This window comes from Leucopleurus acutus (assembly GCF_964270905.1).
Source record: "Leucopleurus acutus genome assembly, chromosome: 16".
Classification (NCBI taxonomy): Eukaryota; Metazoa; Chordata; class Mammalia; order Artiodactyla; family Delphinidae; genus Leucopleurus; species Leucopleurus acutus.
In genome coordinates this window covers 25,734,883-25,748,537 of record NC_139158.1, presented here as the reverse complement: position 1 = coordinate 25,748,537, position 13,655 = coordinate 25,734,883, and the positions used below count along the sequence as shown (strand labels likewise).

Sequence of the window (13,655 nt, the reverse complement as noted above, 5' to 3'; positions counted from 1 at the left end):
TTAGTGGAAAGATGCCTTTGTTTGGGAGATTTCCTTATCCTGGCTCCACATTAAATTTTAACTTTGACTAGTGATTTGGGGAAGCTGTTGCCGTAGTGCAAAGCACGTGGGCTCTGTAGCATCGGGCAAGTTCATTTAGTGTTTGTGAGCCTCAGTTTTCTCCTCTAAAATTGAGATCATAATACTCACTCCCCAGGGGCATGGTAAGGTTTAAGTAACCCTCTTACGTATTTGAAGTTTTCCTGGCCATACACTGCTATTGTTTATGAACAGGTGCAGCTGAGGACAGAGTTGGTTATTCTCTTGTAGTCACTGAAGCTGGATTGGCAGTGTACACAGTGGATTTCAGGAAAGGGAGCACCTGTGTACACCTATGTAGACCCAGTCATGAACTTTATATAATTTTTGACTTCCAGCAATGGCAGATGTCACTGTAAGGTCCCAGTGGAGAAACGGAGGCAAATGGCAATTAAGTGGCCACTTATATTAGACACCAGAGGCAGTGAGACTGGTGTCTCCAACACCAGTTGAATGCTCTAACCGCTTAACTACAAGTGCTCAACAAACAGCTTTGTTACGAGAGATGGGTTGATTAATATCCAGTTGAGAATAAGTAATAGACATTTAGGAAACCATTCCTTCCCTTAAACCCACCAGTGGATTTCCATTTCCCTTAGACGGAGATCCATCTTCCTTAACAGTGGCCAGCCCTTCGTTAACTCGTACCTTACCCCTTACCCCTCTCCCCTTCACTCACTGGGCCGTGGCATACTGGCCGCCTCGGCCAGTTCCACACCAAGCTCGGTCCCTTCTCTGGGCCTTTGCACATACTCTTCCCTGCCTGGAATGACGTGTCTTCTGCACAGCTGAGTGTATTTGCTTTTTCTCATTACTCAGGCTGCAGCCCCAATGTTACCTGCTCAGGAGGGGTCTGTTCTGAGGCCAGGCTGAACAGGCCTCTGTGGTGGTCCCTCTCTATCCTGCTCCCTGTTTATTTCTCTGTAAGCTCTGTTACTTCCTAGCTGAAATCTACTGACTTCTTTGTTGACTACCTGGGTTTTCTCTCTTCCTATATTAGAATGTAAGTCTCCCTGAAAATAAGAGCCACGGCAGCAACCAAGGCCCAGCCTTGAGCCTGCCGCATAGCAGGTGCTCAATAAATATAAGTTGATTGAATGAAAAAGATCAGTTTTTGTTGGAAGTTTTGGAAGCTTTTTGATTTTCCTGTGGCACCCAGCTGCTCACATGATTAATGGGCAAAACAGATGACTGGTTCAGAAACAGAAATATTATTAATCATCGCTGTGTCTCCATCTCCCCTAGTAAGTCATTGTATTGGCTTTTGTCCCTTAGGAATTTTATCAGGATGGAAATGGACCTGAGAACGTGGGGATTTATAACCTCTCCAAAGGCGTCAACCGATTCTGCCTGTCCAAGCCCGGTGAGTCTGGAAGGATTGATGTGCTACGAGTGAGAGAAATGGAAAGGCACCAGAGGGTGGTTTTAAAGGCATTTTTCCCTATCTCGGTTCAGTTTGCATCAAGCTGTCAACTTTGGCCGCGGTTAGCTCCTCTGGAGGGAGCAGCGTTTTTACCCAAAGAAATAGAGGTGGGGGCTGGCATGTGTTCACAGGCTCTCGGGTTGGAGTTGGGGCCAGACCACTGGGCCCTTTTCACTTCTAAAAGGATTGCACCATCAGCCCATGACCTCTCCTGATGAGTGATCTTTTTAAGATAAAGATTGGATCATCTCCCGCCTTGCTTAAAGTCCTTCAGTGGCTTCTCTGTCAATGACTTTATTGAGATGCAATTTGCAGACCATAAAATTCACCCATTTAAAATGTGTTCAGTACAGTGATGTTGAGTTACTATACCTATATCAACCATCATTATAATCCAGTTCAGAACATTTGCATCACCCCAGTAATATCCTTCCCGCATGTTTACATTTGATCTCTATTCCCAGCTCTAGGCAGCCACTAATTTATTTTCTGTCTCTATGGATTTGCCTTTTTTTGGACATTTCGTATAATGAAATCATACAATACTGTTATTTTTTAGGCTTCTTTCACTTAACGTAATGTTTTTGAAGTTCACCCAGGTTGTAGCAGGTATTAATAATTGGTTCCTTTTTATTGGTGAATAGTATCCCATTGCATGGCTATGTTACAGTTTGTGTATCTGTTCACTGGTCGGTGGGTATGTGAGCTGTTTCCAGCTTGGGGCTATTATGAATAACGTTGCTGTGAACATTTGTGTACGAGTCTTGGTTTGGACATTTGTTGGGTAGATCCTTAGGAATGGAATCATATAATAAATTTATGTTTAATTTTTAGAGAAGCTGCCAAATTGTTTTCTGAAAAGGCTGTATTTGCCATTTGCTATTCCTCCCGGCCATGCCTGAGGGTTCATGTTTTTCCACATCTTTACCAATATTTGTTGCTCTCTTTTTGATTTTTAGCCATCCTGGTGGGTGTAAAGTAGTATCTCATTGTGGTTTTATTTTGCATTTTCCTAATGAACAATTCAGTGACTTCTCTTGGTTCTCAAGATAAGATACAGTAATCCCCACTCACCCATGGTTTCAGTTTCCACAGTGTCAGGTACCTGTGGTCAACTGTGGTCCAAAAATATTAAATGGGAAATTCCAGAAATAAACAGTTCATAAGTTTTAAATTGCATGCCATTCTGAGTAGCGTGATGAAATCTCTCACCATCCTGCTCCCGTCCAGCCCGGAGATGTGAATCGTCCCTTTGTCTGGCACGTCCACGCTGTATACATTACCCACCTATTAGTGTACGTGAAAACATAATATGTACAGGGTTTGCTACTACCTGTGGTTTCAGGCATCCACTGGGGTCTTAGAACGTATACCCCACAGATAGGGGGTACTCTTGTACAAAACCCTTCATCAGCCCTTGAGCTCCTGTATAATCTGGCTCTACCTGTCACACTCTGCTCCAGCCACTCTGTCCTGTGTCTTAATCAGGATGCCATTGGCTGCAGGTAACAAAATCTATACGACAGCCCCCAACAAGCGGAGTTAATTTGGCTCAGTAGCAAAGTCTGGCAGCACCAGGCATGGGTTCAGCAGCTGGTAGATGTTAGGGTTGGTGTCTTTGTGATTCTTTTAGCTCTTTCCCTGGTATTTCTTACCTTGTGTTTTCAAAGTGCCTACTGTTGCCCCAGAAAACTTATGTTTAAGGCAGGAAGATGAGGAGAGGGGCGGGCAAACATTTTCCGTGCCGCATCCTCCAGGAAACTTCATGTCTTACCGGCAAGAACCGTGTCACAAGGCCACTTTTAGCTGAAAGGGAGCCTGGGGAGGTTGGATTTGCTGCCTGAGGCTGGGCGCATTTTCACCCTAAACGTAAGCAGTAAGGACAGCTGTTAGGGAGACAGCCAGCAAGCCTGTGGTTCAGATGCTGTGCTCTACCTCAGTGCTTTCCCTGCCCCACCCCCTCTTCACCCAGCTCTGCCTGCCTGCCCATCACTTCTTGGTTCCAATGTTACTCCCCAGGGAGACTGGCCCCACAGTGTCGTTGAGAGCTCCCTGCTGTGCTCGTGTCCACAGTGCCCAGTTCCTCCCCTGCCCATACCCGTCACACCTGGTGTGCACGTGGCTGTCGAATGCTCTCTCTGTAGATGGCAAGCCCCGCGAAGGCAGGGACCGTTATCTGTCCCCACCGTGTACCAACACCTGGCACAATACCCGGCCCGAGTGTTGCCCTGTCAGTGTTCGTCAAATGAAAGAACAAACAAAATGAATGAAGAAACCTAGTAATTTTTTTTCTACTCGTAACTGCATTGAGGCTTGATCAGTGTGACAGAAACAGCAGAGGTGATTTGAACTAATTTCATGTTTTGGTCGGTCATATGGCCAAAATGTTGGTTAAAGACCATTTGGGAGAATCCACTGTTACACTTTGCTCCTTCCTGAAACTATTCTTCTGGCAAATGACATCATATGCCCCTAATCTGAGTGTACCCCACATGAGCTCATGGCATGAAAGTGTTTTTGCAGTTGTTGCATAATTTTCTGGGCCTTCCCCTGCCCCATGCCCCCTCTTAGGAATATTTATAGGAAGGAGTCCAGGCTGTGGCTGTCTTTTGGATCTTTAACAGAATCTATTAGGTAGAAGATTCTCAGTCTGATTCGCAGTAGAAATGTACTTCCTGTTCCTCCTCGTGCACGTGTCTGTTAGCTTGGTCTGTGTAGACTCAAGTGCTGTGACTTGTTAAATTATGCAAAATGAAAATCCTTGCTTTGTGAGTGGGCCTTTAAGTGGATCAGGTCATTGGTAAGAAGCCATCGTAGGCAGCGGAAAAGGCATTTCTGATCCCGTGTTGCACATCCATGATAGGTTGTAAGTGAGAGGCACCGCCTTTGGATTTCGGATGTTGGAATTGCTCAGCATAATAGACGCTCTTCTCTGAAAATTACTTTTGATTTCCTGGCTGCAGGCGTGTACAAGGTGACCCCTCGCTCCTGCCACCGGTTCGAGCAAGCGTTCTACACCTATGACACGTAAGCCGGGCGCCGACTGCTCCGGGGTGTCTGTGTGTCTCCTGTGGAGGAGAGTGAGCGTGACTCTCTTCTTCACTCATTGCTGAGAACACGGGCGTTTTTTGTATTTTTTCTGGAAGCGGTAAGGTTAGGCATGGAAAAGAATTTCTAGACAAGGATTTTAAGACAGTTGGGTAAATTACTGAGGAAATGAAGGTAAAGCTCTCTTTCCCAAGAATTCTGTAAACCCAGGACGGAAGGCTGTGGTTTGGAAGTGGCTTAAATACAATGTTTGTTGAATCTTCCAGCCCCACTGATGAGAATTTCTCAAGCTCAAGTCTACCATTTTTCTATTTTTACAAATGCTTGTGGGTTTCACAGGGAATTGGAGGTGTAAAGTTTTGGTGTGGAGAATCAGTTTACTCTTAAAGACACTTGTATGTATTTCAGGAGTTCTGAAGTGCTAAGAGCAGTGTCACATAGTATATTTCAGGGTCAGGAAGGTCGCCCATAAGTGATGTTGTTTGTGATCCTTTGAGAACCATGAGGTGATGTGGTGTTTTCTTTCCACTTCTCTAATTTATAGGTCTTCACCCAGTATCTTGACGTTGACAGCCATTCGCCACCACGTCCTTGGAACTATCACCACTGACAAAATGATGGATGTTACCGTGACTATCAAGTAAGGCTAGTGTTCCATGGTGGGCTGAGCACGGGAGGGTGGTGGACCAGACCTTCTCTAATGGACGCTCTGAAAATTATTCTTGATTTCTTATCTCTAGGCGTAGTACAAACAGTCTTCGCTCTTATACTTATGTGACATAGCTGTAAATTCACAACAGCCTGTTCCTTTCCTTTTATGACTCAGGAATTAACTGTGGATGAGGAAGAGTCTCCTGACAGCTCGTTTCAGCGTCTTAAATTTCTGTTTGAACTCGTTACACTTCCTGTCTTTGCTAAGGAAAAAAAGAATCTCTGGTTTGTCCACTGTATTTCAAGCGTTTTAGCAAATTCAAAAAAAATTGCCTATTTTTCTTTAGAGCCTTTCTCGAAGGCTTGGGAAATAGAGATGACACCTTATATGAGAAGGGTCATGAGAGAAAGTGTATGAAAGGCAGTCCCTCACTGAGGGTCAGGTTTGTGTGAATGTCACCTTTGAGAGGAATTTTTGCTGTGTGGTGGGTGCATCTGATACCCTAATTTTCTCAAGAAAGGAAAGAATTTTGACAATATGACCATCTTTGTCAAATACCTTTGTCAAAAACCTTATTTGTCAACCTTATTTGTCAAACCTTATTTGACAACCATCTTTGTCAAAAACCTTATTTGAAGTTGCCTTTCCAGCAGTGTCTCCATCTTTCTGTCCACCCGTCCTTCCGTGAAGAAAATATGGATGGAGAATCCTCAGTGGTTAGGCACTGGGCGTAGGTGATAGCCCCTGCCCTCGTGGAACTTAGAGTCTCATGGGGGCAGCGGACAGTAGTCCAAGAGTCACATACAGAACTGTAAAATAAAAGCTGTCATAAGTGCTTTGACTTTGACCTTGTCAGGGGGTTGAGGTCCATGCAGGAGAGGTGGGCTTCTGGGGGCCAGCCACGTTAAGGGTCTTAGCTGTGTCCCGTGGACACTCTGACATATTTCAAGTAGAGGGATCACTTTCTCTTTGTTTCAAGAAGGTCCCCCTGGCTGCTGAGTGGAGAACAGATAGAAGAGGCGCAAGAGTGGAAGTCGATCGAGGTGGGGGCAGAGGCTCTTGTAGGAGTCCAGGTGAGGGAGGATGGGGCTTCAGCCAGGTGGATGGCGGTGGGGATGGAGAGAAGCGGACGGGTTGGAGAGTTGTCAGGGAGATTGAGTTGAAGGGACGCGGCAGCAGTCTGACCACGTGGGGTCAGGGAGGGAGGAGTGTCAGGGGCAGCCCGTGGTCTCTGACTGAATTGATGGGATACCTATTCACCAGGGTGACATGGTTTCTAGGAGAAGGACTTGCTGCGTTTGTCTTGTGGGCCTGGCACTTTGCCTGGTGCTGGAGCAATGTCTTTTAGTATTTTCCTGCTTGGAAAGTATGAATTACTGGTATGACTAGAAAGTCATATTTTTACCAGTAGTGACTCCGTGTTACGTTGTTTTCAGTCTTTATTAACTTTATTTTTGTAACCTCAGAAGAGTTTTTGTTTGGTTTGGTTTTGCTGAAAATTATGTGAAATGCATCTTCCAGCTGGACATGGCCGGGGGTGGGGTCCCTAATGGGGATCTTGTACTTCCCGGATCCAAAACCAGATTCCTGGTGGTCGCCCTCCACAGACCTCCTCCGTAGCCTTCCCTGTTTCAGAAATGGCAGCTCCATCTTTCTCGTTGGTCCTTGATTCTTCTTTCTCTTGCATCCCATACCCAACCGATCCATCTGCAAATCCTCAACTGTACAATCCTTGTTATCCATGGGGTTTGGTTCCAGGACCCCCCGTGGTTACCAAAATCCACAGATGCTCAAGTCCCTTATAAAATGAAGTCGTATTTGCATATAATCTATGCACATTCTCCTGTATAGTTTAAATATACTTTAAGTCATCTCTAGATTACTTATAATATCCAACGCGATGTAAATGCAATGTAAATAGTTGTAAATACAATGTAAATGCTATGTAAATAGTTGCCAGCATGTGGCAAAATCAAGGTTTACTTTATGGAACTTTCTGGAATATCTTTTCCCCCAAATATTTTCCATCTGCGGTTGGTTGAATCCTCGGATGCGGAACCTGCGGAAATGGAGGGCCAACTGTATATCCGTCATCCAGTCCTTTCTTAGCACCTGGCCTCTATACTTTGGTTCCACCCACCCTTGTCTCTTGCTGGGATTGTTGCCGCAGCTTCCTGTCTGGCGTCCGAGTTTTGGCTGTTGCTTTATAACAGTGTGTTGTTCATGGGGAAGTCCAAGTGATCTTTAAAAGTGGAGACCCTGTCATTCCTCTGTTTAAAACTCCATCCCCTCAGGGTCCACACCAAGGTTTTCCAAGCCCTAGTCTGACACCTGATCTGGCTCTACCTGATCTGGCTCTGCCTGGGTCCCTCTGCCCAGGCCTCCCTGTTCTCCTCCTTGCTGTCCCTTGAGCATGGCAGGGAGCTGCCTCCAAGGCTTCGAGAGACTTTGCACTCGACACCTTCTTGCCTGAGGCCTCACCCAGAGCCAAGTGGTTTGCTCTCTGTCGCCCTTCCTTCAGGTGGCAGTGGTGTCACCTTATCAGAAGGGACTTGGCTCAGCCCCTAATAAAAAGTAGTGCCCCTTGCCTCCCACCAGCTCTTTTATCTTTCCATGCTGCTTTATTTTTCCTTATTGTACTTATCACCTGACAACGTTTTTCTGTTGATTGTCTGCCTCTTCCCACTAGAATGTGGATTCCACGAGGTTGGGGAATGTTGTCTGTCCTGTGTACAGTCTCCCCAGTGCCTGGTTCTCTTGCAGAGTATGTTCTCAATAAAGGTTGAAAGAGAGACAGAAGATGGTGGTGTGGTGTGGGAAGGACTCCATGTCCTACGGGAAATCTGATGTTTCCTTCAAGTCATAAAGTCAGTGGTATTTCATCCCAGCCCAGATCTATCAGATACGTCCACCATGGCAAAGAAGTTCAGTTTTTTGTTTTTAAAAAGCTATTAGTTTATTCAAAACAGGAGAAGAATGTGTTGGTGGCTTTATGAGGTGCTTGGGTTTTTTTTACTGCTGGATCTCTGCTTGCAGAAATGTCTGATTCCCACTGACTACAGGGATACGTGACTTCGTCTTCTGGACCGCTCCTTCCTTTCTTCCAGATCTTCCATCGACAGCGAACCTGCCCTGGTCCTCGGCCCTCTGAGGTCCATGCAGGAGCTGCGGAGGGAGCAGCAGCTGGCCGAGATCGAGAGCCGCAGGCAGGAGAGGGAGAAGACCGGTGGAGAGGAGGGGGTTGAGGGAAGGACCAAGCCCCCTGTGCAGGAGATGGTGGACGAGTTACAGGGCCCCTTCTCCTACGACTTCTCCTACTGGGCACGGTAAGCGCTCTCTGGCTTTCCCTGCAGGGTCGTCTGTTCTGATGTCCTTCCTCATGGGGGGACAGACCAGCCACATTGAAGTATCTTACTTATTTTAGGTCTGGGGAGAAAATCACTGTCACACCCTCGTCTAAAGAGCTGCTCTTTTATCCTCCTTCCATGGAAGCCACCGTCAGTGGAGGTAAATGTCAGCTCAGCGAGCCGATGACACACCTTTGCAAGTGTTTCTTTCCCTGCAATTAAAATTTTATTCTGTGCTGCTGTTATAGTGAAACCATCTTTGTAAGGCACTTCAGTCCCCTTTGCCACATAGATCTTACTACTTGATGAGTGAGTGGATGAACGAAAGGTCTAAATCAGTAAACGTAACTTTCACTATTAGAATTGGGGGATCTTTTTGGAAAAGGACTCAGTTTTCCTTGATGTTATCAGGTTGACACCAGAAGGGAGATAAAAAGCAAAAGCATCAGTTGTTGAAACGTCTGAAATGTCTTCGTGTGTCCGAACTGTTTGTGATGTTTATGTTTTTTGGTCGGGGTTATGGGAGGGTCTTTTGGGGACTGGATAACTAGAAGTGATCGCTGGTGGAATATTTAGGCTACCAATAGCTTTTCCCAGCATCGTGGGTTCATTAAACCCTGGACGTTTCTGTGTTTGGAAGGAGAGTATTGAAGGGCGTGGCTGTCCAGCAGGCAGCCTGTCCGGGGCAGCCTTCCATACCGGTCCTCTGAGGTCCAGCCGCACAGGCTCTGACCTGCAGTAACGGCTTCTCTCCTCACCTGTGGCCTGTGAGAGCCAAGGGAGAGGAGCAGGGGAAAGCCAGCTTTGTAGGCTGTACCTGCTAACATTCCTGGCAGTTGAACAAGGCCATTCGTCAATGGTGAGAGGCTTGGGCCACTTGCAGTCACTGAGGATTCTGGTACAGACAGCAGCCTCATTGGAGCTGGCTTCCAATATCTCCGTTTTAGGCCCTTCTTTAATGGGAAGCCCCAACCTAGTCTTCTGTTTATCTCTTCCCTTTTTAGAAAGCTGCCCAGGGAAGTTGATTGAGATACAAGGGAAAGCAGGCTTATTTCTGGAAGGCCAGATCCACCCAGAGTTGGAAGGAGTGGAGATTGTCATCAGTGAAAAGGGGGCGAGTTCACCCCTGATCACAGTCTTTACTGACGACAAAGGTGCCTATAGGTAAGGCCGTGACTAAGAAACATTTGCTTGGGATCAGTCGGGGAGCCTAGAAAGAAACTGGGGAGCCAGGTTTCCTTGGGGCAGGTGATGCTTCTTCCAGGATTTGAAGCAAAGCCATCTCCAGTGTTTCTTTTTTACTCAGTGTTGGGCCACTGCACAGTGACCTGGAGTATACCGTGTCTTCGCAGAAGGAGGGCTACGTTTTGACTGCGGTGGAAGGAACCATAGGAGACTTTAAGGCTTATGCCTTGGCAGGCGTGAGCTTTGAGGTAACACTGTGTGCTTTTAAAAAGCAGCTTTATGGGGTATAATAGACATACAGTAAGCTGCACATAAAGTGTATAATTTGACAGTTTTGACATATGATGACCCCCATGAAAACACTACCACAGTCAAAATGGTGGCCACATCCGTCACCCTCCAAAATTTCCTCATACCCTTGGCAACCCGTCTCTCCTGCCCCTCCCCACTGCTCTGATCTGCCTTCTTTCACTTTGGATCATTTCGCATTTCCTAGAGTTTTATATAAATGGAATCATTCAGGATGTACTCTTTTTTTGGTCTGGCTTCTTTCACTTGTAATTAGGAGATCTGTTGACTTAAGCTTGTGTGCATACCTTTTGGGAAGTATTTTAAGCTTTCATCCTTGACTCTGTTCTCTGTTGAAGGATGCAGAATGTCTTTCTCTCTTGCCTCAGTCCTTCTTGGGAAGAAGCATGCTGTGTAATGGACAGAGTGAGTCTGGAGATCTTGAGGCTGAATATTTTCAACATAGAGGCCAAATAAATTAAAATTCTATATTGCAGAATGCATTTTAAACCAAACTGAAAGATAGTCAAACTGGGAAGAAATATCTGTACCATAAATAACATTCCCTGTTTACCAGGGTCTCCTAAAATCTATAAGAAAAAGACAGCCCAACATGGGGCTCCCCTGGTGGCGCAGTGGGTTCAGAATCTGCCTGCCAATGCAGGGGACACGGGTTTGAGCCCTGGTCCAGGAAGATCCCACACGCTGTGGAGCAACTAAGCCCGTGCTCCACAACTACTGAGCCTGCGTTCTAGAGCCCGTGTGCCACAGGTAATGAACCCTGTGTGCCTAGAGCCTGTGCTCTTCAACAAGAGAAAGCCCATGCTCGCCGCAACTAGAGAAAGCCCGTGCATAGAAACAAAGACCCAATGCAGCCAAAAATAAATAAATAATTAAATTTAAAAAAAAAAGACAACCCAACAGAGAAAAGATGAACCAAGGATATGAAAGGCAGTTCACGGAAATCATCCAAGTCACTCATAAACATACAGGAAACACTCGACTTCGGTAGTCACTGGGGAAATGCAAAGGAACACTGGGTCTGGGGTGAGATTTGCAGTAATCAAGACAATATCCATCTTCTTGGCGAGCACGCATTTTCCCACACATAGGTAATTTGTTGGAGCTGGAAATGGTTACAGCCACCATGGAGGGCAGTTTGGGGGTTTCTTTCTGAATTTCGAGTGCACACTTCCGACAATTCTACTCCTAGGAATTGACTGTTCGGAAAAAGAAAAACTTAAGTGCACAAGGATACACACGCTCAGGGACATTCAGATCGTCTCTCCTTTTCCATCACTAAACTCGATGGCTAGCCTGTGTGCCATTGTTGGCTGACCTCTGCTTTAGAACGATATGCAGCTGTTCCGAAGCAGCGAGGCTGATCGGTGGGGACTGGTGGACGAGGGCAGCCGGGAAAGTGGCTGAGGGCAGAGAAAGCAACTTGCAGTTACAGAACCGTACATTTTAGGGGGCCTCCCCCAGCCCCACCAGATCACTTATGAAGTCCGTCAACAGCAGCCATAATGCTGATAAGATTTGTGTGGGCACAGAGAGTTCTGGAAGGCTGCACACCAAACTATTAACATTGGTTACCCTGGGGATGAAGAGGAGACCTTTTGTCTCCCCCAGTGAATAACGGTAAAAGAAAAACAACCCATTAAGGATTACCTCTTGACTTGTTCATGGTTAATATGAATTAACCTTGCTCTGGGGTTCCTTTTTCCACCCCCAGATAAAAGCTGAAGACGACCAGCCCCTCCCTGGGGTCCTCTTATCCCTCAGCGGTGGTGTGTTTCGTTCCAACCTCTTGACTCAGGACAACGGCATTCTGACCTTCTCAAACCTGGTAAGGTGTCTGGTAGTTTACTGCCTGCCTGACTCCCCCGTGAGAGTGCCGGGACACGGCGGCCGTGACTTGTGTGTTGCTTGACAACGTGAGAACAGAAAACCAGCCTGGAGTGTTTTACGTTTCTTCGGGGACCAGACGTAATTAGAGGATTGCTCTCACTAGAACTTAATGCTGCTGATTCGTGTTCCCTTCTGCACAGACTTCTTGTTTTCTGGTCACCCCCTTGTCACTGAGACAGTGTAATTAATTACCCCGGCCACAGCGGCTCCTGTCTCAGGCATCCCTTTGTTTTACCACAGGATCGTGCTGTTTATAATGCCGAGTCTCGTTCGGGGGTTGAGCTTGTGTTTCTTCTGCAAAGCACACTCCCCATGGTGGGAGGATAGTACCCATTTTTCACTGGGAATGTAGAATGAGGCCCTGAGTGGTGGGCACTCAGGAGTGCACGTCAATTGGCCATCTTGTCAGTCCTGGGAATAAAGTGACTGTTACAGGGATGTGGCAAACAGGCAGTGAGGTGTATCCGAAAGATCACATGCTGTGCAGTGATGCGCACCCAGCTTCAAATCTTCCATCTGCTACTTACTTGCTGGGTCATCTCAGGCAAGTTACTTGACCTCTCTGAGCCTCAATTGCTTCCTTCATAAAATTCACATATGATTTCTACCCCACAGCGTTCTTGTAGGCACACCATGATGACAGCTGCTGTTAGACTTGTAATTGCTGTCACTGTAATGATTTATTGTAGAGTTAGAGTTACCATTTCTAGGTGTCTAGGAAGCCATGGAGCTCTTGGGCCTAATTCTGGTCCATCATGACTTCAGCCGCCCCCTTTGAAGCCATACCTAGATTTGCAGCAGAGGCTCAGTTTGTGGTTGTCTCTCGGCAGAGCCCCGGCCAGTATTACTTCAAGCCCATGATGAAAGAATTCCGGTTTGAGCCATCCTCGCAGATGATCGAGGTGCAGGAGGGGCAGAACTTGAAGATCACCATCACCGGCTACCGCACGGCCTACAGGTAGGCAGCCCCACCTGCACCCCCCTCTCCCAAGCCCGGGCTGTGGGATCACACTCACGCTTCTATTCTCTAGAAACTCATCCCAGTCTTCATACTGATTTTATTTGGAAGACAAGGGATATAGGATATGAGGTCCACAGGCTCCTGACTGCTGCCGTTTTCTTCTAATATCTCCAACAAGTGTACATCCCCCCTTTTTTTTTCTTAATTTTAATTTTGGCCATGCCGGGCAGCTTGCAGGATCTCAGTTCCCTGACTAGGGATCGAGCCCAGGCCACAGCAGTGACAGTGCTGAATCCTAACAACTAGGCCAACAGGGAACTCCCTTCAAACGAATGATTCAGTCACAAAGTTCCTATTTTGAAATTGGCCTGAAAGACCCTATTTAGTTCCTAAAAATTTTCATTTTTTAAAAAAGTTTGAAACTTGAGGGAGTTACATTTTGAAAAGGAGGAAATGCATTCACTTGAGTGAAACTTGGAAATGCTGGAAAGAGTCTGTACAATGTGAAGTTTCCCTCCTATCCTGGTCTCTGAGCTACCTAGGTTTTCCAGTGTTTCTGAATACTTTCAGAGACAGTTTACACAAATATTAATAAATATATTTATACACATTTACAAAAGCACTCGAGGCAAAGATCGATTAATCAGAAAGAGTGGGTTTAGAAAAACGGACCATTTTCAATCAAATATAAAAATGGAATGAAAGGGGAAGTGACTTCTTTTCATTTTATTGGATGCTTCATTATTTAAATTAAAGCTTAAC

At 46.2% G+C, this 13,655-nt stretch overlaps 1 protein-coding gene across 1 annotated transcript in view; it reads left to right on the top strand.

Annotated features, from left to right (window-relative positions):
- The window catches only part of LOC309973276 (BOS complex subunit NOMO1), a 52,834-nt gene that overhangs the window by 26,482 nt on the left and 12,697 nt on the right, over positions 1 to 13,655 (top strand). The window contains exons 16-24 of the mRNA XM_082857403.1: positions 1,354 to 1,441; positions 4,465 to 4,528; positions 5,094 to 5,189; positions 8,309 to 8,527; positions 8,626 to 8,708; positions 9,553 to 9,712; positions 9,855 to 9,981; positions 11,757 to 11,870; positions 12,763 to 12,890. Of these exons, the coding sequence (XP_082713529.1) occupies positions 1,354 to 1,441; positions 4,465 to 4,528; positions 5,094 to 5,189; positions 8,309 to 8,527; positions 8,626 to 8,708; positions 9,553 to 9,712; positions 9,855 to 9,981; positions 11,757 to 11,870; positions 12,763 to 12,890 (1,079 nt within the window). The remainder of the gene's footprint in view (positions 1 to 1,353; positions 1,442 to 4,464; positions 4,529 to 5,093; positions 5,190 to 8,308; positions 8,528 to 8,625; positions 8,709 to 9,552; positions 9,713 to 9,854; positions 9,982 to 11,756; positions 11,871 to 12,762; positions 12,891 to 13,655) is intronic.